The following is a 27,641-nucleotide window of genomic DNA, read 5'->3' as shown; positions in this document are numbered from 1 at the left end:
CCTACAGGTCCTCCAGTCCCTGCCACCAAGTCCGGCATTACAGGTGCTGGGAATCCAAATATAGCTTCTCATGCTTGTGTGAAGAGCACCTTCTGCTGTACTTTTAATGTGTCCATATGAGGCCAGGTACAGAATTTTCTCTTTGTGGTGTCATACCAGTACTAGAAAAAATTTTTGGATTTCTGATTTCAGGCTTTTGGATGATGGCTGCTTAACCTATAATATGTTTATATATTGAGAACTGTAAACCTAGAGTAAACCAGTGCTTGGCCTGTGAAGTGTATTGTCTTCCTTTAGGCAAGGAATAACCCCCATGAACATTGAATCAGAGCAAAGGTTATTAGTTACATGATCTTAAACTTTAGGCTGTGACAATCTTCTCTGTCAGTCTTCATGAGAGCCACCTGTCTGATAAATATTTCAGCATGATAGGATACCTTTGCTTCTCGACAGTGCCGAGGGACAAATCCTTAACTTTCTGTTTCCAATATATACCAAAGGGAGTAGGCTTTGAGTGAGGTGGATTGGCAGTAGAGTTATACACCTATCTATAAGATGGCAGTTCAGTCCTGGTTTCAGGCCTGTTCTAGAAATGGAATAAGCCATACTTTTGGAAAGGGATATTTTTTGTTTTTGTATTTGTTTTGTTTTTCAAGACAGGGTTTCTCTGTAGCTTTGGGGCCTGTCCTGGAACTAGCTCTTGTAGAGCAGGCTGGCCTTGAACTCACAGAGATCTGCCTGCCTCTGCCTCCCAAGTGCTGGGATTAAAGATGTGCACCACCACCGCCTGGCTGGGAAAGAGATATTTTTAAGAGAAGACTTTAGGTTTTTAAGAATGCCTTTTCATCCTTGTTTTATTATTTTGCTTATAGTAGACTCGGGGGGCATATAGAGCCCCTTAATCTTGTTTATTGAGTATTCCTAATACAAATAAAATATATACATTCTACAAATACCCTTCAAATAAAACAAAAAGCAGGAGTTTGGGATGTGTAAGATGACAAAGGTGATTATAGTATGACGTCAAACAAATAAATAAAATAGACACAAATGTTCAATGACTGACAAAATCAACCTGTCTACATTCTTAACTTTTATTTTAGTATATTTTAACATGAATGCTCAGTAATTGTCAAATTCCTGGAAATCTGCACACTTTTTACTTGGTGATCCTGATGTAAGTATAACTTGCTTCAAAGGTGAATACAAGTCAGTCACCTGCTACAATATGTCAATCAGATCATTGCAAGGCTTTGACTTCTTCTTGGTCCTGTTTGTCTGATTCTGATGAGACTTCCCTGTAGGCAACAGAAAGAGTCAGTACACCCATATAATAGCATCAGTCATCATGATCACGATGTAGTAGGGAAATGACTTTTGAAAATGTCCCCAGTAGGCACCACTGTGGATTCTGAATGTGTAGTAAGGCTTGTGTCCAAGTGCGGAACAGCTGTGAGAAAAATGATTATCTTACTGAGAAGTGTGCTGTGAAGGAGGCCATAGCCTCCTACCCTAACTGACTCAGTTACCCTTGAAAATGCAAATATCACTGGGGCAAATGCTAAATGTTTCACTTTTAAAGCATCACTATGAATTTACTTTCTGCTGGAAAGGGCACAGATTATCCTGAGAAGGTCTATTGAGGAAGGATTTTAGCCTGCATCACTGTGTGTAGGAATTTGAGGCTGAGTGGACAAGATGAAGGAAAAAATATTTAAGAATTTAAGAAATGTTTGTATAAGTTAGTGTACAGTATAGAGGCATCAATTTCCAAATTAGCTAATGCTTAATAACATGCTATTTCAGATTTTTAAGACAAATATATTCTGAATCCCAAGATTGACTTACGTTGGGCGATCCAGTTTCTCAGGGAACCTATAATATATTTATAGACAAGGCATAAAATTATGTGAACTATTAAATAACTTAAGAGTAGTGAGCTAACTAATTATAAAATATGGACACATAGTAGTGTGTGATTGTCAAAAGGATGATCTTTAAGTGCAGAGGAAGATGTCACTGTGAAATGGAAAGAAACTCAGGCTTTGGGATTAAGGAGAGAATATATTACAAAAGAAATTAAGTAAGAACTTAAAATTTAAAATAATCATTTTAACCTTGACCCTGAATCAATGGAATAATCGACACAATAGATAGCTATGTCTATGATAACGGGACTGTCAGCATTCACTTCTAGAGGGAAGAGGGTCACAAGAGACCCTTACAAAAACCTCTCTGGGGTTCCATATGATACTTCCTCATGCCCAAATGTTAAATTCTGTAAGAGGTATAAAACTTATTCAGGGTGGGACTTAATTTTCATTGATAAAGCTGCTTCTGAATCATCCCTGCTCTAGTAAATGATCCCACTAAACTCATTTATTCACTAAAAATTAGGTTAAAGTTGTAAAATAATGCACTTGTATATTCAAATAAACAAGGACAGTAACACAATATTCTGAAAAAGTGCAGCATATTCTAAGGCACCCAGCCATGTCTGTGCCATTCATGAAGCAGCCTTCGTCCACCATCTGGGCCAGTTAAGTCTTTCCTTTAGGCTGCCTTCCTCCCCTCACAGGCGGTAAGTCAGATCATCTTGCTTGAAAGTAAGAAACAAAGATGTGAGGCATAATGTAGAAAATAGAGAGGTAATTAGTGATATTAAAAAAAATCTATGTAGACAGAATCCTTCTTCCTTAAGGCTATTTGCTGACCATTCTAACATTCTGTCACCTACAGGCTGGTGTAGCCACGTCATTGGTGGGATCGGAGCTGGTTATCGATGAGGTCTGAGGATGCACTATGATGGCAGGCTGCTCATGGGGAGGTGGAGCTGGGAGGGCATGAAGACGGGTGAGAAGGGACAGCGAGGCACACAGAGGCTCCAGTACCTGCTCTCCACTGTGCACTCACACACGTGTGCATATCCCACAGATGTGCGCAGGCTTGAGCACAGTTACGAGTGTGTCTATTTAAGGCAAGAAACTCCAACACAGTGGCATAGGGTTTTTAGATTTGTTGGTAGGAGACAAATAAAAATGTTCTTTAAAGACAGTAAATAAAAAGATGAGGATTTTTGGAAGTAAACTTACTTTGCTTCAGGTACTTTGTCCTTAGGCTTATAAGGTAATGAAATCAGTTCTTTCTAGAAAAAAAAAATAAAAAGGGAAAATGCTTACTGCCAGGTCTCTTTAACCTTATTCCCCAGGGAAAGGTGAGTGCGCTATCCGCCTGTTCTGTAGCCCCACTGCGCAGGACAATCAGACGTGATAGGGAGTCAAGTCAAAGCAGGAACTCAGTTTATATCTGTGAGCATCAGCTTATATAGGTTACATGACATCATGTCATGTGGGGATACCTCTAGCCAATGAGAGACAGCCAAGCCCTCCCTCTGGCTGGAGGGATGTCTACATAGATTTTGCTGTCTCATCCTTGGTACCTTTGAGACTATCCCTCAGACTTGAGCTAGGCTTTTCTCTGTCCTATAGGCCTCAAGGTACAGGTCCTGAGATAATCTTGGCCCAGCACTTACTTCCTCTGTCTGAAATGTATTCACTTGAAAACTGTCTAAGGTGAAAATCTTCACAGAGTTTAGAAAGACAAGCTTCTTACATTTGAAAACCATTGAGTTAAAGATGTTCTGATTACAGAATTTGAGGCACATTCAAAAGTTTGTGTTTGAATATCCCTATATTTCTAGTGAGTTATTTTTTATAAAAGTTTGAATCACTTAAGTTGTAATTTTTTGTGGTCTACGAAGATCAATCATTGTAAAGTCATTAGCAATGAAGTAGTCAATATTAATAGACTACAACTTTATAATATGTGAACAATAGATGTGATCGGAGACTTCATGTTCATTTCCTGACTGTCCAGACCCAAATAATCACACGAAAACTATATTAATTACAACACTGTTTGGCCAATGGCTTAGGCATATTCCTAGCTAGCTCTTAAATTACTCATTTCTATTAATCTATGTGTCACCACAAGACTATGGCCTCCTGGTAAGGTTCCGGCATCTTTCTCCTTCCGCTGCTACATGGTGTCTCCCTGACTCCACCTCCTTTCTCCCTGCATTCAGTTTAGTTTTTCCTGCCTAGCTCTATTCTGCTCTTCCATAGGCCAAAGCAACTTCTTTATTTACAATGATAATAAAACATATTCATAGCATACAGAGGGGAAATCCCACATCAAATAGACTCCCTGACCTATACACCTTGTTTCTTCTGCCATCAGAGTTACAAATTTTGGAGTTGTCTCTGGTTTATGGGTTGTCCAGTTATTTAATTTCTGTTTTCCCAGCCTTTGGTGCATAGAAGACTCAGAACATGAGAGTATAGATTTAAAGGGTCAGAAGAACCTCTGAACATTTGCCACAGATCATGCATGCCTTCAGTCAGCCATCCAGTGCCCCACCACCGTTCTTACCGCAATTCTCTCTTCTCTTTGTTTCCTTAAGAGTTGGAGAATCTCATCTCTCTTTTTGGCCTATTTGAAGAAGAAAAAAAGAGTGAGCCTTTTGACACAATAGTAAAGCCTGTATCTGCGAAGGTGAAATTTTTCCTTTTCTTCTGGCATTAGTGGGATGTTAAAATGTGATTTCCACAATAGATCTATACAGAATAATTTGGTTTTGATTTTAAACATACAGGTTTTGCTCATAACAACTAATTTCTATTTAGCCCTTATCATGTGAGCTAGCCTAAGATCTTAAAATACTTAATTATGATTTTAATAATTCAGGAATTTGACATTTCCTCTTCCATTTGACAGGTGGGGGAAACTGGGGCAGAGTTAGGGTAAACAATTTACTCAAGCAGTTCAATGACAGATCTGATGACAAAATCTTAGCTATTGGCCACGGAAGGAAAGTGAGCCTAAATGGCAGGTAGATATATGATCAGTAAACCCAGAGATCACATCTCACCCAAGCTTACAACGAAAGAGTGCTGGCCTTAGAACTTGTACTTAATAACAAAGCTTTTCCTGTAACTCTCCCTTTTCTTCCTTGGCTATCAGATTTCATATACTAGGTGAGTTTTCATGAGAATAAAACTTATCACAGGCATGAAGATATATCAATATATAAACTAAGATCAGACAAACTCAGCGAAAGGACATTCTGTTTAGTACAAGACTAAAAGAAAGAAATACAAAGTAAGAATAAAACACGTTTTTCAGAGATGGGAAAATCCCAAGTCAATCTGTCCATCCAAATGTATTATGCATTGCGCTTGGGCTTCTATTTCAAAGTAATATACATTTTTTTAAAACAACATCTTTTCTTTCAGTTTTGGAGGCGAGTTGTCCAGATCCAAGGAGTATGCAAGGCCATGCTTCCTCTGAAATGCCTCTTCCTATGGTCTAGTGGCCTGCTGGCTATCTATGCTGTTCCTTGGCTTATAGAACTAGAGTCTCTGCCTTTGCTGTCACGTGGCGTTCTCCCTTATGTCTCACAGTCACATTTGGGGAGGGAGTTGTGCTTATTTTTTTATTATTACAATGTTCTACTTACAAAAAAATTTAATCATAAAATAGTATATCCTATTGTGGAAGAAGCAGCCTCAAAAAGTCTTGTTTACTATGCCCATCTTAAAGTTTTTATTAACACACTGTAGTGGCATTTCATTTGTATTTTAATAAATAAAGCTTGCCTAAGGATCAGAAAAGTAAAACAGCCACACTGGCCAGCCTTACAGATCAGGCAGCAGTGACACACACCTTTAATCCCAGTAGCCATACTATTTTGCCATAGAAACCAGATGGTAGTGGTGCATACTCTTAATCCTAGAACTAGAGAGGATTATAAAACAGAAGGAGACAATTCTTAGTCTCATTCTGAGATTCCCAGAGGCAGGATCACCATTTTCAGACTGAGGTCGAGGTAAGAGCCAGTGGTTGGTTGCTTTGCCTTTCTGGTCTTCAGGTTGAACCCCAATATCTGTCTCTTGAGATTTTATTAATCGGGCTACAGCACACATTAATTATATATAGTGGAGTTTCTTTATGACACTTTAATATTTGTATATAGTGTATTTTGATCACTTTCACCCCATATCAACATCTCTTATTCCTCTTTCCACACCCACTGATCTCCTTCCTTTTCTCAGATAGTCAGGGTCACCTTCTTCTGATGACTTGTCATAATGGATTAGGGGCTCACCCTATCCGAGTGTGATTCCATCTTAACTAATTTCATCCATATCAACTGTATCTCCAAATCATTTTTTAAAAGGTAATAGTTTATTTTAATTCATAATTAGCACTTAGGCTATCACACTGCCATGTTAGTGGCTGAACAAGAATAATCCCTTCCTGGAAAAAGACTTCCTTTCTACAGAGAAAAGCTCAAGTGGGTGGTTTCTAGTGCTCCATGACGGGTTTAGGAGAGCCTAAGGAGAGAACTGAGGTCAAGAACCCTTCGTTCCCATGAGGGTGTGTGTGGGGACTGGGATTCAGAGGTTAGAGAGGGTGAGTCCCATGTGGAAACAGGATAGGGAAAGCTTCTGAGGCAGAGGAAGCGGTGTACAACACCATCCAAGCTGCACATTGCTAATTCCTCAGGCTTATTCTTCAGTCTCCATGACTTGGCTGAGAAGATAGTGACGCCAGGATCCCTGCGACAGAGGGAAGGCTCATGATTGTCAGCTGGCCAGTTCTACGGAGTGCTTTGGATTTGTATTTAAAATGTATGAATTTGTTTTCTATTCTTTTTAAAAGTTGTTTTTATTGAGGTATATTTTTTTTCTCTGCTCCCCTTCTTCTCCCCTCTCCTTCTACCCTCTTCCATGATCCCCATGCTCCCAATTTACTCAGGAGATATTGTCTTTTTCTTCTTCCCATGTAGATTAGATCCATGTATGTCCCTCTTAGGGTCCTCATTGTTGTTTAGGTTCTCTGGAATTGTGAATTGTATGCTTGTTTTTCTTTGCTTTATGTCTAAAAGCCACTTATGAGTGAGTGCATATTATATTCATCTTTCTGGGTCTAGGTTACCTCACTCAATGTAATGTTTTCTAGATCTATCCATTTGCCCACAAGTTTCAAGATGTCATTTTTTTCCCCCGCTGTGTAATTTTATTCCATTGTGTAAATGTACCACATTTTCCTTATCCATTCTTCAGTCAAGGGGCATTTAGGTTGTTTCCAGGTTCTGACTATGACAAACAATGCTGCTATAAACATAGTTGAGCACATGTCTTTGTGGTACAATTGAGCATCCTTTGGGTACATACTCAAAACTGGTATTGCTGGGTCTTGAGGAAGATTGTTTCCTAATTTTCTGAGAAATCGCCCTACTGATATCCAAAGGGGCTGTACCAGCTTGCACTCCCACCAGCAATGCATGAGTGTTCCCTTTACCCCACATCCTCTCCAGCCTAAGTTCTCATCAGTGTTTTAGATCTTGGCCATTCTTACAGGTGTAAGACGGACTCTCAGAGTTGTTTTGATTTGCATTTCTATGATGGCTAAGGATGTTGAGCATTTCCTTAAGTGTCTCATTGTTTCAAAACTCTTTTTTGAGGCAGTATCTCAGTATGCAGCCCTGCTCATCCTGGAACTCTCTCTGTGGTGCAGGTTCGCCTTGAATTCATAGCTGCCTACCCCAGCTTCCTGAGTGCCATGGTTAGAGGTGTGCATCATCATGCCCAGCCCAAAATTTGCCTTATGAGCCTACAAAATTTTAGTATTTTGGAAGAAGGTTTGTACTTTATATCTAGCATTTAGAACCATCTATATCATAGTGATGTATGAAAAAGCATGAACTCTTGTAACTAAGCAAACTTGTGTATGACCTATCAACTGTTACAGGTTCGATAAAGCAGTGTCTGCCAGTAGAGACCTGGGATGTCGCCGTTGCACAGGTTCTGTGTTGGTTTCTTCAGCTCTTCCATGACGTGTGTCCTCAGTTGGAGTGAAGCCCTCCCATATTGTGATGACGTGATGCTCTACCTTACTCCACTGCTCTTCTCTCTTTCTTAGTGGCTGCGTGTCTCTTTTAGAACCTTACCATCCTTTCCTTTAGAGCTCAGAGGTGCCTAGAATGTGATTTTAATACATTTCTATTGACTCGAATTGCTTGAGTTGTGGTTGTATGAATAGAATCATTGTATTGTATTGTGTAACACAAGTAGTAGCCAAGTGTATTCCTCAATGTTTTAGAAAATGAAATTAAAAATTGGTTTAGTTATAAAAATTCTCTAAAATCAAAATTTTATAATTCTTTTGTTTGTGTAACTCTTGGCACATGATAGGAAACTAAATTGCCACATGCTTCTAGTATAAAAAGATGAATACTAATAAGATTAAAAATAATAGAAAATATAATATTAATTTTTTCCCTCGGATTTCAGGTCCTTTTTTATCAGAATAAATTTTAGTACCTACAACCCCAGACTCAAAGATTTTAAATGAGATTTGATTTCTGCTTCCTGGACATGTTTCCTGGGAATGAATAACAAAACTGCTGTAAACAACTGTGTCCTCTGAACAAAATGTTGTGAACTATTCTAGGAAATTTCTTCCAGGAAAGCTAAATGCAATTCAGTGGTGAGAAGAAATCCTTGCAATTCACATCATGAGTAGTTCATTTTCAACCATGTTTTGGATGAATTATTTATTAGAAGTTAATATTTATAAAGCATTTTGATAATTTAATTAGCCTCTAACACAATACTATAAGGGGATCATAATTAACATTTAAAACATTAACTTTTGATGATTACTTTATTCTTTATTTTTATTATTTATATTCATGCTCTCCCTGAAAAAATAGTAAATAACAGTTGATTACATGAAATTAGAATATGACAATACTATATATAAGTTTAGTGTTCATTGGATGATTAATAAATTTTTGTATCACTCTGGAGGTAAAACATTTAGTTCTTATTTCTTGGTTTTTCAAAGCCAGACAATTTAAGTGGCAGCATGGGTTAGTGAAGTCGGGTATGTTGGGCTAGGATCCCAATTTTATATTGAGATTAATGACTGCAGTTTAGCTAACTCCTTCTTTCCTCCCTCCAGCTGTAATCACTAGCATAGGTTAGAAGTTTGTGGTCTTGGGTTATCAAAAGAGCACATTCCTGAATCTTATTTCTCTTCTACGGGGAAAGCTGTGAAAATTGGAGATGATAAAAGTGCTTAATATAGTGAATGGCAGATGGTGGTCATTTAATAAGTTGTAGCTATTAACATTATTTTTATGAGAGGAAACATTCTTCTAATCCCTTCAAATGTTGAAAAGAATGGGAGGGAGAAAGAGCAGAGAAGGCCTGACCACAATTTCACTGGGTAACTCCTAGGCCTCAGGCCTTGTGTGAATTTAGCCTCACAACACTTGCTGTTTCTTACACATCCTCTCTCAGGGGCACTGAACCAAGCAGTAACTGACAAACCAGGATTTGAACTTGCTACAGTTCTCGTGGACGCCACACTCCATGCGTTTGTTGTTTCAGATACCCACATATCTGGACTTGATTTCAAAATGCAAAAACTCTGCTCAGCTCCATTCATGAACTTGCACCGTTCTTTGTGCCTGCCTCCCGGAACGTGATGTGTAGATGCCACGATCGCTGCAGTGTGAGTTTATATTCACCACTGTAATAAGATGCAGAGCTGTCATCTCTCAAATAAGCTACTGTGTTTAAAAGACTAGCTGAATAATTGCTGAAAACTTTCTCGAGAAGCAATCTGAGTTTTGTAAACAGGACTAACCGCAGTGATCTAAGGGAATGGGTAGAAACAGGACTAACCGCAGTGATCTAAGGGAATGGGTAGAAACAGGACTAACCGCAGTGATCTATGGGAATGGGTAGAAACAGGACTAACCGCAGTGATCTATGGGAATGGGTAGAAACAGGACTAACCGCAGTGATCTATGGGAATGGGTAGAAACAGGACTAACCGCAGTGATCTATGGGAATGGGTAGAAACAGGACTACTGCAGTCATCTAAGGGAACAGACAGAACGTGACAGAGGGTTATTAATCAGAAGGAGCAAGGATGCTGACTTGCAGAAAAAGATGCAATGCTAAGACCATTCCATACTTCTTGGAAATAGCTCTATCTTGGCTCAGTTTCTCTGCTCTAACACATATAAGCTTCATTTTAAAAACAGCAATTTATTAACTGAAGAAATTTACAAGTCATTCCATAAGAGAGAATTAATATAAATTTTAAATGTAGACTTTATAAAGAACATAGATTTCTATTAAGTATGATTTTTTTCTAGGGAGGAAAATATATTTCTTGGCTCTGTTACATATTTATTTTTAGTTGTGTTTTATATATATATACATATATGAATAGAAAGTCAATAATAATTGCTTTAAGAATGTAGCTCTTATTTTAAAACTTTCACATACAGTCAGATGTAGTAGCTTATACCTATAATCCTAGTATTAAGGAGACTGAGGCAGGAGGATTATTGTGAGTTCCAGGGACTCTTGGGCTTCAGAGTAAGACTGTGTTTCACTCTTCCCACTAAAAAACAAAAAAACAAAATCCAACCTTCCCCTCCCCCCGCAAAAACCCCAATTACACAATGCATGAAAGGCTAACATGGTGTGTTTTTTAAAGACTGCTTTAATATCACTTTAAAACATGCATTTAAAGAATGCAATGTGATATTTTAATTTTGAGGAAAATATGAGCATATAATAAATGATATAACTTAAGATTTCATAAGTTACACATATACTAGGAATAGTCTTCAGCATATGATTGAAATGCATTTTGTTAACAAAAACCACATGATCATCTCATTAGATGCTGAAAAAGCCTTTGACAAAATATAACACTCCTTCATGATAAAAGTCTTGGAGAGAGCAGGGATACAAGGAACATACCTAAACATAATAAAGGCCATATACAACAAGCCATCAGCCAACATCAAACTAAATAGAGAGAAACTCACAGTGATCCCACTGAAATCAGAAACAAGATAAGGTTGTCTACTCTCTTCATATCTATTTAATATAGTTCTTGAGGTTCTAGCTAGAACAATAAGACAACAAAAGAAGATCAAGGGGAAACAAATCATAAAATAAGTCAAACTCTCACTATTTGCTGATGATATGATAGTCTACATAAACGATCCCAAAAATTCTGCCAAGGAACTTCTACAACTCATAAACACTTTCAGTAATGTAGCAGGATACAAGATTAACTCAAAAAATCAGTAGCCCTCCTGTACACAGATGATAAAATGGCTGAGAAAGAAATCAGAGAAACATCACCCTTCACAATATCTTGGAGTAACGCTAACCAAACAAGTGGAAGACCTGTATGACAAGAATTTTAAATCGTTGAAGAAAGAAATTGAAGAGGACACCAGAAAATGGAAAGATCTCCCATGCTCTTGGTTAGGTAGAATTAACATAGTAAAAATGGCGATCTTATCAAAAGCAATCTACAGATTCAATGCAACGCCCATCAAAATTCCAGCAAAATTCTTCATAGACCTTGAAAGGACAGTACTCAACTTCAAATGGAAAAGCAAACCCAGGATAGCCAAAACAATCCTGTACAATAAAGGAATTTCTGGAGGTATCACAATCCTCAACTTCATATTCTATTACAGACTGACAGTACTGAGAACAGCCTGGTATTGGCATAAAAACAGACAGGAGGACCAATGGAACTGAAGACCCAGATATTAATCCACACACCTATGAACACCTGAGTTTTGACAAAGAAGCAAAAAATATAAAATGGAAAAAGAAAGCATATTCAACAAATGGTGCTGGCATAACTGGATATCAACGTGTAGAAGAATGAAAAAAGACCCATATCTATCACCATGCACAAAACTCAAGTCCAAATGGATCAAAGACCCCAACATAAAGCCAGCCACACTGAACCTTATAGAAGAGAAAGTGGAAAGTACACTTGAGCACATTGGCACAGGAGACCACTTCCTAAATATAATCCCAGTAGTACAGACACTGAGAGAAACAAGTAATAATGGGACCTCCTGAAACTGAAAAGCTTCTATAAAACAAAGGACATGGTTAACAAGACAAAATGGAAGCCTAAAGAGTGGGAAAAGATTTTCACCAACCCACATCAGAGGTCTGATCTCCAAAATATACAAAGAACTCAAGAAATTGGTCCTCAAAAGAACAAATAATCCAATAAAAAATGGAGTACAGACCTAAACAGAGAACTTTCAACAGAGGAATCTAAAATGGCTGAAAGACACTTAAGGAAATGCTTAACATCCTTAGCCATCATAGAAATGCAAATCAAAAACAACTTTGAGATTCCATCTTACACCTGTCAGAATGGCCAAGATCTAAAACACTGATGAGGACTTATGCTGGAGAGGTTGTGGGGTAAAGGGAACACTCATGCATTGCTGGTGGGGGTGCAAACTGGTACAGCTCCTTTGGATATCAGTATGACAATTTCTCAGAAAATTAGGAAACAAATCTTCCTCAAGACCCAGCAATACCAGTTTTGAGTATGTACCCAAAGGATGCTCAATTGTACCACAAGGACATGTGCTTAACTGTGTTCATAGCAACTTTGTTTGTCATAGCCAAAATCTGGAAACAACCTAAATGCCCCTTGACTGAAGAATGGATAAGAAAAATATGGTACATTTACACAAAGAAGTACTATACAGCAGAAAAAAATGACATTTTGAAATTTGCAGGCAAATGGATGGATCTAGAAAACATCATATTGAGTAAGGTAACCCAGACCCAGAGAGACAAGTATCATAGGTACTCACTCATAAGTGGCTTTTAGACATAAAGCAAAGAAAACTAGCCTACAGTTCACAAGTATAAGTGGTCCAAATGACCATAGTACAATTTGCACTAGGAGTAATTATGTAAGTAGATGTGGGGAGGTGTGGCAGGTGGCAGATTTGTACATTTAGACTATTATTAGATCAGCTCTGGGAGTACACTAGATTATCATTATTTGCAGTAGTGATGTTCTAGAAAGTCATTGCAAACAATGAATAGTGACTATCAAGTCATTGCTCTTAGGTTCCTGACAGCCTTTTGTTACAGAATTTCATCATTGGAACTACAGATAGCCTTGTTTTATGTGTGTTTCTGTTTCAAAATATACTGTTGACTTCATAGAACGCATAACTAATAGCATGCTAACTCAAGCCTGAGTGAGGCTTGTATGATTTATGCATTTTCTCCATAAGTTGCAGCATGGTATTTTTACACTTAGTGACATTAGGGCACACTTCAGTACATGGAGGCTATTTAAAATAGCCAAGTTATCTATATAGGAGCACACAGACACACACTAAAAGGATTCTTGTTACAATATGATCTGAAACGTGAAGGTAGAGGATCATAGTGTTCTCGGCAAATTTGTGTGCTTGACAACTCAAAAATTTCAACTGCTTTGTGAGTGCATGTCTACAAATGATTCATTCATTAAAAGCACCCCTTTTGCATCATTTTTCATTCAGTAGCTTTATTTATATTTTGTAAGTAGATGGTTAATGTGAGTCCTTACCTAATGGTTTAAAATGCTTTTATGTTGTTCTGGTAAAGTACATGGGAGAAGACAAAATGTACTGGTCTTTGAAAAAAGGGAAAGAGATGCATTTGAAGGAAAGCACTAGATAATTCTAAAGCAGTATTTTGTTTTGTTTTGTTTTTTCAAGACAGGGTTTCTCTGTGTAGTCCTGGCTGTTCTGGAACTTGCTCCATAGACCAGTCTGGCCTTGAACTCAGAGATCCACCTGCCTCTGCCTTCCAAGTGGTTGGATTAAAGGTGTGTGCCACCACTGTCCAGCTAGGTGGGGGCAAAGGCATTCAGATATCGATCCCAAAACTGATGTACTAGTCTTTCATAATTTGCTTGCAAAATGGTGGGCATACAATGCGATCTACTTTTATGATTGTTCCATATATGATGGGGTGAAATCGGACTATAAAATTTAGCTAGATATATTTTGTTGTTGAGAAGGAATCCGGCAATCCTATAGTCTTCTTTTAATGGTAGAAAAAGAATTTCATAAATATTATTTTACATTAGGCCAAGTAACACTCCTACTAGGACCGTTTAGACTTGTCTAGGAAGCCCATTCTTTCCCACTAGGACCGTTTAGACTTGTCTAGGAAGCCCATTCTTATCACTCTGACACAGCAGAGGATTCTCTTCTACTGGGATGTCTCCACAGCAGCTCTAAGGATACTGTTATCTTTCTTTAGCTCTTTGAAGCTGACATACTGATTCTAAGTGTCCCTGTTATTACTCTGGAAGTGTAGGATAACAGATAGCTATGCTGAAAAGCTTCCCCTTTCATACCTCAGGGTCTAGAAACATTTTTGTGAGGCTTCTAAGGTTCTAAGAATGACATCATGACCTGACTTGCTTTTGCTTTAAGCAGGAACCATGTAACAAACTTCTGGGCAGGAACTCTTTTACGGTCAGCATTCGTTCTATAGGGTGTGTGGCAGAATGACATTCTATAGGATGTGTGGCAGAATGATGTTGTATAGGATGTGTGGCAGAATGACGGAAAGCCTATTCCAGGGAAGAACCTGTCTGGGATGTTGTCCTACAGATGGCACATTTTCCTCTTAAAAACATTTAGTTTACATTCTCTTGTGTTAGAATTGCTTCTAGATGTACATTACCAATGCACCTTCTATGTATGTACCTAAAATATTGTTCTGATCTCTTCTTCACTCTCCTGGCAAATACATTATTTATAATTCTTTTCATAAAGAGATAATCAGCTCAAGAGCTTTCTTAAGGAGGCAAAACTAGAAAGCAAATTAGTTTTATGATATTAGAGAATTAGCTGACTATTCATTTATTAAAATGTTTTCAGAGTACTTAGAACTCTCAAAGGAAAAATAATGGTCCAATACAGTGCTATAAGGTTTCCTTTATGGACACAGTAAGTCATTCAATCTTGACATGCTCAAGTGGTTTTGAGTTCCTGCCATTGATATCCATCACCGAAATAGTAGTTGTGATTAATAGCATTTTGCCTACTAACGAAAAGCATTTATAATGCATCCCTGGAAAATATTCCAAAATGGAGAGTAGCATTAGAGTTTAAAACCTGGGCCACAGAAAAATCAATATCTGTTGGGAAAGAAGGCGGCAAAACTACTTTAGGAGAAATGGAAAAGAAATTTCCAGGTTTCCATCTAAGAAAATGGTTGAATATAGCTTTAAGAGAATTGATACGGAATGTTTTTCACCTCTTTAATATGAAACACACCTGGGATATACTTATTAATGTGTATGTTCACAATATGGAAAAAATTAAATAGGTAACATAAGAAAAAAAACCCATGTCTTCTTTTATTCATTTTCTACATCAAGCTACATATTATTGATGGTGATATCAACAAAGCAGGGAGGTATTTATTATAAGATTCAGAGAAGCAGTAGTATCCAAAACTAGATTTGTTTTAATATTTAATGGAGTTACATTCTCTCCTCTCATATTCAGGCCCATGAGACAAAAGCAAAATTGACAAGACAGGAGATGTGCTTATGCATTTTGAAGTATTCTTGCAAAAGACAATCAGCCGAGCAAAGTTCCCAAATGAGTCTATGAGGAAAGGACTGACTTTATCACCGCCCAGCTGTTAGCATGGCTGTGGTTCTGTCACATGCATGGGACCCTGGGCTTAATCTCCTGGACCCAACAACAATAGGAAAAAATGCCAACAAAAATATTACTGTATAAGCAATCATTCAGCCATTAATTAGAATAATTACATAGATTGTATGTTTATGGGCTAATGAACAAATATCTGAATTTCAGTGTCCTGAAAGATATTGAGTTAAGCAAATGAGACATGACTTCTACTTTTTATAAGGGACGATTATTGGTAAATAAACTATGGCCGGGTATTTTATATAGGTTACATCAAATATAGGAGGTGGATATTTAAAAAAATAATTTCTTCTTTACTGTGTGAGGAAGCTGTTCAAGAGTTCACGTGCGTGGCTCGGTCACATTAGCAGTCAGTGGCAGAGCTGTGCCACTGCAGGGGGTCTCTCGAGTCAGCTGATTACGGTGCCTACAATCTAGCAGGACAGAGAAGCATGGGCGATTGCCCTCTGGGAGGCCACCTCGGACTGCATGGGAGCATGGGAAGGTGCTGGTCACTCAGTTTCTAGGTAGCCTCTGGGAAAGCTTTCTCAAGCTGTCCTGGGAGCCAGGCCTTGAAGGCAGATGTGGAAGGGATTTTAGTGACAAGAAGTGTATACAGGCTGAAGAAACAATTTTCAAACTCAGTGTTTTGGGAATGTTTCTTCATTCCTAAATTTCTTAATTTTGACCTTCAGTGGGATTTGTTGTTGTTGTTGTTGTTTTTGAGACAGACTGTGTAGCTGGAATTTGCTATGTAGACAAGGCTGGCTTTAAATTTCCATTGATCTGTCTGCCTCTGCTTCCCAAGTTCAAGAATTAAGGGCATGTACCACCACACCTAGTGTTTCTGTTTGTTTTTGTTTTTTCATCTTTGCTTTTTGAGTTAGGATCTTCTATATAGCCCAGAATTATTGACCATAACTCATGAGTTTCCTTTCTCCACCTCCTGCTGTGACCCACACAGATGACTCCTGGAAACAAAACTGGGGTTACAAGGGAATGAAGAAAGGATAGACACACAGACACACATACAGAAATGCTGAGATAAGATGGGTTATACATTCTAGTGGAGATGCAACAGTCAGGAAATTCAGCCTGCTTATTTTATACAGTTGAATGAGGAGGCAGGGTTATCCTGAACAAGGAGCAAGGTTTAGTTAACCTTGTGTAGGAGAAGAAGTCTCAGGCTGTAAACACCCAGGAGGAGGAATCCATGAGTCACATTTTATGAACACCATGTAAACAAGGACTAGGGGAAGGCTTTGCCATTCCCATGGGTCTGAGGCATTGAGGTGTTTGACATGTCTGCACCCATATCAAACAAATCACTGGGGACTTCATCTGCTCCCCATAACCTCCTAAATGGTGAGATTAGAAGGGTATGCTACTATGCCCAGTTTAATATGTTCTTGTGCTATCATATACATATATCATAAGAATACATCATAGTCATTGACTACATCTAACATAGTACATGTACCAAGCTGACTCTTAATAAGTATGTGTTGAACTGAATAGTTCATTGAAAGAAGGACGCAAGACATGGAAGCCTGTTCTAAGATTAGTTATATGTGGTTTATAATATTACAATCCCCTGTAATTCACATCATTCTTACTTTTTGACAAAAGCTCATAAAATTGACTATTAAATTTGCCTTTAACCTTTATTTCTAATCCATTCCTAAAATGAAGTACAATGAAAATAAAATCGCAAAAGTACCAAAGCAGTTGAACTTGCCTTGGAAATCACTATGTAGCCAAGGCCGGCCTCAAATTCATGAGGCTCCTTTTGCCTTAGTTTTCTAATTAGTTTTGGGATTATAGGGATGAGTCACCATTACTGGCTCAAAGGGGTGTGTGTGTGTGTGTGTGTGTGTGTGTGTGTGTGTGTGTGTGTGTGTGAGAGAGAGAGAGAGAGAGAGAGAGAGAGAGAGAGAGATAGATATGCATGAACTAAATTAAATATATGGCTTCATACATGTTAGGCTAGGCAAGTACTGTAGCACTGAGTTATACTCCCAGCTCTAATGAAAATTAGGCTTTAAAAATGCTTATTATTTTAATCACTTAATTTGTTTGAAACAAAATTTGTGAATTGTTGTGACCAGAAAAGTTAAGTGAATTGATCTGTAATTTATGTGGAATTTCCAGTATGTCCTTTAGAGCTTGCCAATATGTTCAATGATTAAACAGATTAGGCCCAAACAGGTAGGTATTCTATCTCTACTTTGATAGTGAGATAGAGTTCATCCACGAGTCAAACTAAGTGTTGCTATTATTCATGGTATTAGCTGCTGAGTTAAAAGCTCTAGTTGCATCATGTGGCTGCTGAAAAGAGGCTTCAGGGCACCAATGTGTTTACTATCGGTTCTCAGTGAAAACAGGCCCAGATGACAGACTTATGGTCTGGTTCCCTTGGTGTTGACCTATTAAGGCAGCAATTTTCCCATTTTAAAACTATTTTTGTTCTTAGACGGTTGTGTATGGCTTGAAGCTTTTTTTGTGAAAAGTAATTCTGTTTATCTCTGTTCTTTGAGAGATCAAGCGCTCTTAAAAACTGAACCGTCTCTCCAGCCCCAAGGATTTCTAAATTTTTAATCAAAATTCTAACAAAAACCTTTTCAAGGCAGAGATAGCAAAAAAAACAAAACAAAAAACAAACAAACCAAAAACCACACACATTTTATTTGCATATGTTTAAAAGTAAAATATCCTTAGCACCAATAAACAATATTTATCAGAATTATTTAGAAAAGTAATGAAAAGCGGAAGAAATGAAGCATTGGCCCACCTTTTGGAGATACTTTGCTTTCTCTTCAGCTTCCTGAATCTTTTGGGCTTTAGCGAAGACATTTGCCTCCTCTAGAGTAAATAAAGTCCAATTTAATCTGAAATAGCTCTGTCATGATTTTTATAGTATTGGCATTAATTTGGATATGGGTTAATAGAGCAGGAGGGAACACAGTATATACTGTCTTGAAACTTTATAACCAGATTCATAGATAGCTGGAGACTGAATTAATTATCTATGCTATGAGGAAACCTTTAATCCCTTTAGGAGATGAGTAAGCTTGTGTGGCAGCAACAACAGTCTCTAAAGAGAAAGTGCCTGTGGGCTCAGAGATGATATCTGCATTTCTAGTAAGGCTTTATAGAAAGTTATCTTTTGGGTGAGTGGTGTGGGCCCTGAGGCAAGGTGTGCCACTTAATCAGACTACAGTGTAAATGTTTACACATCTAAAAATCCTCCTAGCAGTCTGGGCAGTCCACCCACTGAAGGGTGTTAAAACCTGGTACTTACTGTTATGATCAAAGGGGAAGGGTCGGACTGGAGTTTTCTCTAAGAAATACAAATGGAAAGTAAGTTATTGGAGAAGCAGACATTAAAAGTGTTTGAATTTTCTGTACTTATTAACATTGAATAAGAACACTTTATACATCCTTGGTCAAAGGCTTGTCAGTCAGGGAATGTGGTTCCTAAATTTGATTCAGCCTCCAACTTTTTCTCAGGCTTTCAAATTTGAATTCAAAATTTTTGTAAACGCTTTCCTAACCTTTTTAGTCAACACACATCATTTTCTTAGATTAACCTATCCTCTTTGCCAAATAAAAGCCCTCATTTAAGGAACTCTTAGGACGTATTTTTATAAGTAACGATTACCCTATCTTTGCGGTGGAGAATAGCAGCAGTTTCAGAACTATTTGTGTATGTATTTGCATGTAGCTATTACCGCTTGTTTATACCTAGCAAGACGGTTGATTTTCTTACAGTTAGGCTGGGCAGTTTCTTCTTCGAGAAGGCAGCCCCATTACTCACCGCTCACTTGGACTTTAGAATTCTTCGCCACTGGTAGCCGCTGGCTGCTGTCCCTGGTCAACACCAGCTGAGATTCAGTGGGGGGATACATGGACGCCCCGAGCCAAAACTGCTTAGCCAAGTTGGCATCCTGCTCAGAGCAGCCGGTGAACACCAGTAATCCAGGGGAGCAGATTTCCTGGGATTCCTTCCCGGAGCTAGGACTGTTTCTGGGACCCGTTTCCATGGTGACTCAGGACGCTTCGCCCTGCCCCCACCGGAGAACCGTCCCTTTGGTAACTGTCACAAGGAAAGCTTGAGTTTCTTAGTTATCTGGAGTTCCTCAAGCGCTTGTGGCCTTGGCTTCTGTCGCGGTCACAGCCTTCGGGGCCAGTCAAGCCTCGGAGTCAAAGCCTCAACTGTGTGATGTGTACAGCCCTGGAGTCAGTGGAGAGCAGTTAAGTCTTAGTTCCTAAGTCAGTGTCCCCTCCCCGAAATGGCAGAATAAAGTGAACTTAAAAAGCTCTTTTGGACAAGATTGCCAAGGCTCAGCACCCCAACCCGCGAAGTTCTCAGGTCTGCGTTGATATGTCAAGGTGGCATAATGTCCTAGACCACAATTGGGCTGAGAGGTACCCATGGATACGGTTTTTGTGCTTTAAAAAAAACTTCATCTTTTATTGCAATCTTAGGAAACAAGCTGGATTTAGATTGTGTTCACTAATTATTCACACCAAAAGTTACCTACAGTGCAACCGTTATCATAAAAAAAATACCCAGCAAAGTGGGTTGAGCCCCCCCCACCGTGAAAAATTATGAAAACATTTTAAATGTATCCTTAAAAGCAGGTTTACAATCATGTGTGAGCGTTTTCTTCCTGGAGATTTTGTCTATATAAAAATCGATCATTTAATTACTTCAGGGAGCAGAGATGGACAACCTAAAGTCAGTTTTGGAAAGGAAATGGACACATGATAATGTTGATAGCTGATATTTTTCGTGGCACTTTATTTTTCTGTGTTAATAATACAGTGTCGAGAAAAGTCCAGAGATTTATAATCACAAGTCAATATAATGACCAGATCAGCTAAGGAATGATTTCTATTTTCCAATATATCTAAAAATCACTGAAACATATCCCCCCCCAAAAAATTTTGCACACATTGCATACTTACCTCCCCACACACGTATTGCACACACTGAATACTTAGCAGCTAAGTGCTAGCGTTTCTTTTGCCTAAACCACTTAGTAGGTAATAGATGAGCGTTTCCCTATGGTCCTGTCCTCACCAAATGGATGATGCACACGGGGCTCAGTCGGAGGAATCTCAGTCTTTTTACCTGGCCGTGTGGTTAGTGATTGGTACTATTAGCAATCAGCTAACTACACTGCCTAGTAACTAGACTCATAGAAAAAGCCTGCAGTCTTAGTTGGTGCTCTCAGATGTTGGCTGAGACCAGCACATCGTCAGTCAGGCTGTGGTTGACTCTAGTCGCTGCCTTGGTGACAGCTTTCTCAGAAGTGGAAAACAGGCAGTTAATCACAGGAACTGTTCTGGGGGGCTCCTCCGGGCACATTTTTTTTTTTTAAATGTTAAGGCCGGTGCACACCGATTATCTTTGCATATCACTGAACGTTTTGCTTTGGCTCCTAGACTCAGGTAGTCCCTAAAGGAAGCCGCCTCTCCGAGGGTTACTTGCACTTAGACCTCGTGCTCCGGCCCCTTCGCTGACGCATCCCGGCTCCAGCCTCCGCTTTCTGCCGAGTCAGCGGGGCTGCGGCCGCCTGCTTCTCCTCCAGCGGGCAGCGGGTGATGCTGTGCCTTGTTTTGATGGCAGTGGAGTTAGTGATTGTCAGCACCGCGGTACAATCAGCTAATTACACTGCCTACAAACCGAGCACCGGGCGTCCGCTGCTGCAGTTCCCGAGGGTCCGGTCCCTTGCCCCCTTTTCGCCAGGGCCGACGGTGGCGGAGCGAGAGATGTTCTCAGGCTCCCGGCCCCTCCATACCCCGCAGGGCCGCGCGCGACCCCAGGTGACCCCAGGTCCTCGGAGGGGCCCCCGTCCCCGCCGTTCCCCCCAAGACCCTTCCGCTCCGCCCCCGTCCCCTGGGCATCAGGACAGACTCCTGCTTCCCTCCCGCCGGGTCTGACCCGCCTCTGTCAACTTCTCCTCGGCTTCCAGCCCCAACTCTACAGCAGGATCTGTCCACCCCGCGCGCCCGGCAGCTCCTACTGGCCGAGTGGCCGTGGCTCTGCGACCAACCGCCCTTGGAACCCCGAGGCCGAGGGGGCGGGGCGAGTGGGGGAGGGGAGGCAGAAGCCACCAGAAGGGGCACTAGGCGGGCTCCTGAAGAGCCTCCTGGGAAGGGACCTGGGAGATGGAGACACAGATTCTTGAGAAGTTTATCTTCATGGTGTAGTAGAAAGGGCAAAGACCTACATTCATCGCTCCTACCCCGTTGCCCAAGAAGCTTCCAAGCCCACTCAGTGTTCATACCCATTTGCAGAAACTGCTTCTCAGGCACCTCAGCTGGAGGCTTGCGCTATCCCGCAGGAGCAGGATTGCCCTTGCCAATACCTGAGTTCTTTCTAAGGATTATTTTTTTTTCCCCACAGGGCCACGCAGTGAGATGAGGGCCGCTCTTCTAGTCAAACATTGAACCAACCCCCTTGTGGTCAAAGTGTGACCCTTTTAAGATCAAAGCCACCATTTTTGTGATCTCATGGTAAGCCTCGAGGAAACCATTCCTACTTCGGGCTACTGTTTTATTTAAATGTCTGTTACATAGTCACCACCTAAAGGGCATTGGTTCTACTATCCATCAGACACTCTAGGTGGTAACACAAAGTAGGCACACGTTCTTTGCGGTCCCAGACAGTATAAAGTCACTAAACTGATAGACTTTACTCGTAGAAAAAGGCGCGGGTGGGGGTGGGGGTGGAGGGTGTCTACAAGAACTGTCTGGCACCGGTCTTGAAGGAGGTGAGATTGAAGCAAAGGTGGATTTGATCATCAACAATAGGTTTGCGGAAGCCCGAGTCTTGTGACAGTTAAATTTTCCTTGCTTTTCCTATCTCATATCCGATATCGGGTGTGTTTGTGTGTATTTGGAATAGGAGGCGCTGAGGGGGCAGGGACAGCATTTCTGGGCTCTCTTCACCAATATTTTTATCCTTTAAGTTAGTCTTTCCTTTCTTTTCATTTAATTGATGAGCCCAGAGAGGATATATAATATTCTCTGATTGCAAACGTTGTGGAATTCAGTAGGAAGTAGCCTCAACAGACTGTGGGCTTCGTGTCTTCATATACACAGTATAATAATACCCATTTGTATTGATCCAAAAGGTCTTACAGTCTACAAAGGAAACTTAGCTGTCCACAGATCCCTAAGCCCAGCAGATGGTTGCATGGATGCAATTATTAACTTGAATACATGCTAATCATCAGGGACATTCAGCACAAATTCCAAACTCAAACCATTAAAACCCAGGAACGTCTCAAGAATAAGGTTATGTGTATTCTAACATTATCTTTGAAAATGAAATAATATTTTTTTCTCCAAAAGCATAGTTTGTTTTATGAACACTTAAGTGAAAGGAATTAAAGTGAAGTAGCAGATAATTGTAAAATTAACTTGCAAGAGACATCATTCCTAAATAACTATGTTTTGTACTCATTCGTCCTGAATTTGAGAAGAGCGCAATGTTGTGCGCTACAAAATGTCATTTGAATGTTCACAAATAAATGAAACTAGTAGAAGCAGCCATCATTCCACTCGCAACAGAAAAGTTATAAATTTTGTGAGGATATCATTACAAAACTAGTTATTTTACATTTTGCTCCATTTTACTCTATCCTTACTGCTTCTACCTAGCTGACGTGTTTTTTTCCTGATCATCAGTTGCATCTTAAATATCTTACCTGAGTTCGATTGCTGTCATCCAAAGCTACAGCTGCATTAGATGTCTTGAGATTTACACTGTAAAATTTTTTCTTCAAAGATGAAAAAAAAGGACAATAAAAATGTGTGTGCTCTAGTTCTGTTAGAAAAGCAACAGCAACAGAAAAGAATGCGTGTTCTTAGGGTTGCTGTTGATTTGGCCTGCAGTTACTAGAGAAACTCTGCTGACCTCACTGCATCTGCGGGTCATGTCTAGGCATGTCTAGACACTAGGGAGACTCAAGTTTTAATCCAAGTAAGAATGCTTGTGGTTAAAAGGCCCAAACGGGAGTTTGCACTTGGTTAGACCAAATCCAGGAAGGCACCTTGAGGAGGAATTGTTTACTGTTTTAATTTCTGGTCTTTTGGTGATCAGAAAGATGGGGAAGGACCTTTGAGGAGATAGAGTGAGATTATTGACTGGAAGGAAACCAAGACGAGTATCAAAACAAGAACTTCCTATGTTAGTCTGGCAAATTTATATTGGCTTAACTTACTACTCCTGTATAGAGGGTTAGAGAGGGAGAGGTAGCTTCCCCTTCAGCATACACAAACACCTAAACATTTGCTATTGTTTGATTTTTTAGACAGGGACTCAGTGAGCTCGGGCTGGCCTTGAACTCTTGGTTTTCTTGAGACAACCTCCAGATTACCAGCTATTTCTGCAGCGTTTGAAGGTTATTGGGGGAAGAACTTAAGAATGACACTAATTAGAAAGTAATTGTCTTCAGCAGCTTCTTTTAAAACTTGTTTTTAAAATGCATAGTCTTTGCTAGGAAGTAGAACCATGTTTTGTTTTTCATGTAGACTAAGACTATCAAATGTCAGATGGCCATGTTAATATTCATGATGGTATACTTAGGGACTAGTTTATAAAGTTGAAGCCAGGCTGAGTTGAAGTCAATTTAACGTTTGAAAAACTACAAATCAATGAATCTGTTTAATTATGAGAGGAGATTTTCATCTGAGCTAACATGAACTGCTGGCAGTTCCATGATTCTGGTTCCATCTCATCGGACTCCCATTAGGAAGAGTGCAGTAGGTTCTTAATTAGCTTCTTTCTTATATTTATTGATTAATCAATAGCGTTGCTTTACATATCAAATGTTAATTTATCTTTTAGGCAGATCAGAAACAATCTAACAAACTAGCTTCCTAATTGAAGTTGCTGGAACTCTGGGGCTCAGCAGCAGGAACAATTCTTGTATAGTTCCCATCTCTAAGGAACACAGTCTCCAGAGATGTGCTCTAATTGGAGGGAGAGGTTGTTTACAGAGATAATTAAGAGAGTTAAATTATGTTAATCATATCAACACATCATAATATTAATATATAAATTAATATTACATTAATGCATAAAATGCCTAGATAATACATTTATATCACATAGAAGTACATTGAGTGTCAAAGTTGTTAGATTAATAAGTGCTTAAGGACTCTTGAATTCTAGTGTTATCTCTGTTATTGTCAACATTTGGGGAAATATAAGAAAAAGCACTGAAATGTGGGACAGAGAGAGGGCTACATAGAAAAAACGGTGTTAACTCCAGTAGTAAGAGGTAGGCTGAAAGCCTCTAGGGAGTTTGAATATCATTCTTCTGGATGGAAAGCTCCTGATGAATACAAGTGTGTTCTTTTCTGGAGGCTAGAGCAGCATAGATTGCAGAGGAGATTTGATGTAGACGATTTTTTAACAAGTCTAGAGATGGAGTGATTGAGGAAATACAGGATAAGTAAGAGATTTCATGAAGGGACTTTTACAGGGTTTGGTGGCTCATTCACAGTTTAGCAAGATCAGCAACTGACTTTGAGTGAGGAGCTTGAGGTGCTGAGGCAAACACATGGTCAGAGGACATTTATGATGAGTTTGGGTCTAAGCAAGTCTGGATTGAGTAAAGTATTTAAATCTGGAAAGAGGTCAAAACTGAAAAGAGAGATTAGAAATTTTCTGACTATGAAAATTCAAGTTGAACGAAGTCTCCAAGGGTGTGTGATAACTTATTCTTGTTGCCATGGTTCTCATAGGAAGGATAAAGTAGGTGAGCAACAGTGGAATGCCTTTGTATGTGTGTGCTGGGATTGAACTCAGGTGCACACTAAATAAGGTGGGTGGTCTTCTCTAGACCGGATGTAGACAGATTAGCTTCCCTGGCTATAGACTTCTGTCACTCATGGTAGATTTCCTGGTTTGTAAAAGTAACTTTGGGGTTTCAGAACAGCTAACTGGTTGTCTAGGTGCGTTGTTGCAGAGAGTTTATTTTCCTCCAGAGGTCTAATATGTATTCTTAACTCTGTAAAGCCAAAAGAGGGAACTACCTCATCAACTAATTTATTTACAAGAATGAAAATAATTTATGTCATTCCTACAGTCATCACACTGTGTATACCAGTTCTGGTCTTCATTTGTACTGTCTTCATCTGCTGCTTAAGCCTCTTTGATTCCTCTATGGACCTTATATATAGTTTAGCAATTATATAGCTCACTTCTTTAGTTCCTCTAAACCCATAACATATATATCAAGGATTTCATTGTATTTACATTTAGCTAGGTTTATATTGTCTTCTTCCCTCTTAACTCATCTATAGCCTGTTTAAAGTTTGAGCTCAAGCCCTACTTCCTGGGAAAATATTCCAGTGTGCCTTTAGTCATCTTCATTTTTCCTCTTCTCTCCTTTCTTTTGAACTCAATATATTCAGTCTATAGTTAGCATCTTCCATTAATAAAAGTATCAACCACTTATACTTTTTAATTTATTATTTGTTTCAGACAATATACAATGCTGTCACATGTACAGACACATTTGTTAAATTAGTATACTTTGTGTAAAAACATTTTCCACACTCAGAATTCTTTTTGCTGTACTGTCTTGGTTTTTAACTTAAAACTTGAAAATTATGTCTCAACAATTTTTGTAATTTTTTAAACTGCAGTTTGAACACAATGAGATTGAGTTTATATATAGGGTAGAGAGTCCACTCATTGTTTTATGAAATGGTATACATATACTATTGCTAGAAGAAGCTTCCAATGATGGCAAATTTTTGCCAAAACAGCTATATCCCTCTACTTTTATTAATAGTGGCACGTGTTTGCAAATGAATAGATGGGCCTAGAATTATAACTTACAGTTTAAGGAATGAATGGTAAAGAAATTAAATAGGAGACAGGCATGGTTGTGCACACCTTTATCTCAGTACTTGGGAGGCAGAGGCAGGAGGATCTCTGTGAGTTCCAGGCCACTCTGATCTTCATAGTAAGTCATAAGCCATCTAGGACTATACAGTGAGACCCTGCTTCAAAAAAAGAAAGAGGGCTGATTATAATTCTGTTTATTACTTCATAAATCAAATTTAGTGTTCAGTGTAGATAAATGCCAGACGTGTTCGGATGCTCCAGGAGGCCAGAAGATGGCATCAGATCTTTTGGAGCTGGAGTTACAGGCGATTGTGAATTGCCCAATAGCAGGGGTGCTGGGAACTGACCTGGGTCCTCTGCGAGAGCAGCAGGGACTCTTAACTACTGAGCCGTCTCTTTTTATCTCAATTTTGTAATTGATTGATGCCTTTGGGACTTGACCATACCTTGATTTATCAATCAAGTCAAACTCCATATGTTTTCTTTTTTCTTAAAACAATATTTTTAAATTTTATTTTACATACCAATCCCAGTTCTGTCTCCCTCCTCTCTTCCTGCTCCCCCCACCTTTCCCCCACCCCATCTGATCTCCATGTTTTAAAATGGAGAAGTTGAGTTTTTGGACACTTCCTTGCTTAAGGCCATTTTCATGCTCTGTACCGTTCTCACAGGCATACTAGACAGGAGAATGTATCTTTTTGCCTCCTTTTCTTTCTGATCTTCCTCATGGGATTCAAATGGAATGGAATGGAGCCTCCTTTTTCTCGTTTTCTTACACAGGTTTAGCCCCCTTACTCAAACCTCTACAGAAAGAACATCACCATTTTATTTATCTGATACTTAAAAAAAAAAAGAATTTCTTAAAAGACAATGTCTTAGGTAAGAGAATAGATGTCTTATAATGGGAACTTTAGACATTACACATGATCGGTTGAGAGATTTTTTTTTGCCTTTTAAATTTTAGTCTTTTCTGGCTAAGTGAGGTTAAAACTGGGCATGGTGGTACATGCCTGTTGTCTCAGCGTGTAAGGCTAAAGACAGGAAGGTTGCTGCAGTTCCAGGCCAGCCTGATCCACGTAGTAATCACTAAACCAATCAGGGCTGCATAATGAGACTATCTCAAAAGAAAACAAAGTCACAAAGCCCAACAAGCGAACAATG

At 39.3% G+C, this 27,641-nt stretch overlaps 1 protein-coding gene across 2 annotated transcripts; it reads right to left on the bottom strand.

Moving 5' to 3' along the window:
- Positions 1 to 1,096: 1,096 nt before the first annotated feature.
- Positions 1,097 to 23,542, bottom strand: Hoatz (HOATZ cilia and flagella associated protein). Of its 2 annotated transcripts, none has more exons than XM_075967793.1 (7): positions 23,326 to 23,542; positions 19,422 to 19,838; positions 18,906 to 18,944; positions 18,396 to 18,466; positions 4,432 to 4,491; positions 3,093 to 3,145; positions 1,097 to 1,298 (listed from the first exon to the last, which is right to left on the bottom strand). In XM_075967793.1, exons 2-7 carry the CDS (start codon positions 19,645 to 19,647, stop codon positions 1,241 to 1,243), a joined length of 507 nt encoding a protein of 168 aa, XP_075823908.1. In that variant the 5' UTR covers positions 19,648 to 19,838; positions 23,326 to 23,542; the 3' UTR covers positions 1,097 to 1,240. The 2 variants fall into 2 exon arrangements, with proteins under 2 accessions (XP_075823908.1, XP_075823909.1); XM_075967794.1 differs by having other exon boundaries at positions 19,422 to 19,700; positions 23,326 to 23,432.
- Between the last annotated feature and the right edge of the window lie 4,099 nt (positions 23,543 to 27,641).

This window comes from Microtus pennsylvanicus, chromosome 3, assembly GCF_037038515.1.
Source record: "Microtus pennsylvanicus isolate mMicPen1 chromosome 3, mMicPen1.hap1, whole genome shotgun sequence".
Taxonomy (NCBI): Eukaryota; Metazoa; Chordata; class Mammalia; order Rodentia; family Cricetidae; genus Microtus; species Microtus pennsylvanicus.
This window is presented reverse-complemented; position numbering and strand designations above follow the sequence as displayed.

Coding starts and splice junctions, on each gene's coding strand:
- Hoatz (XM_075967793.1), bottom strand. CDS start 19,647: ATGGAAACGGGTCCCAGAAACAGTCCTAGCTCCGGGAAGGAATCCCAG. Junction 18,945..19,421: donor TTCTAAAGTCCAAGTGAGCG/GTGAGTAATGGG, acceptor TGTATTTCTTAG/AGAAAACTCCAGTCCGACCC. Junction 3,146..4,431: donor AAAGAGAAGAGAGAATTGCG/GTAAGAACGGTG, acceptor TTTTTTTTCTAG/AAAGAACTGATTTCATTACC.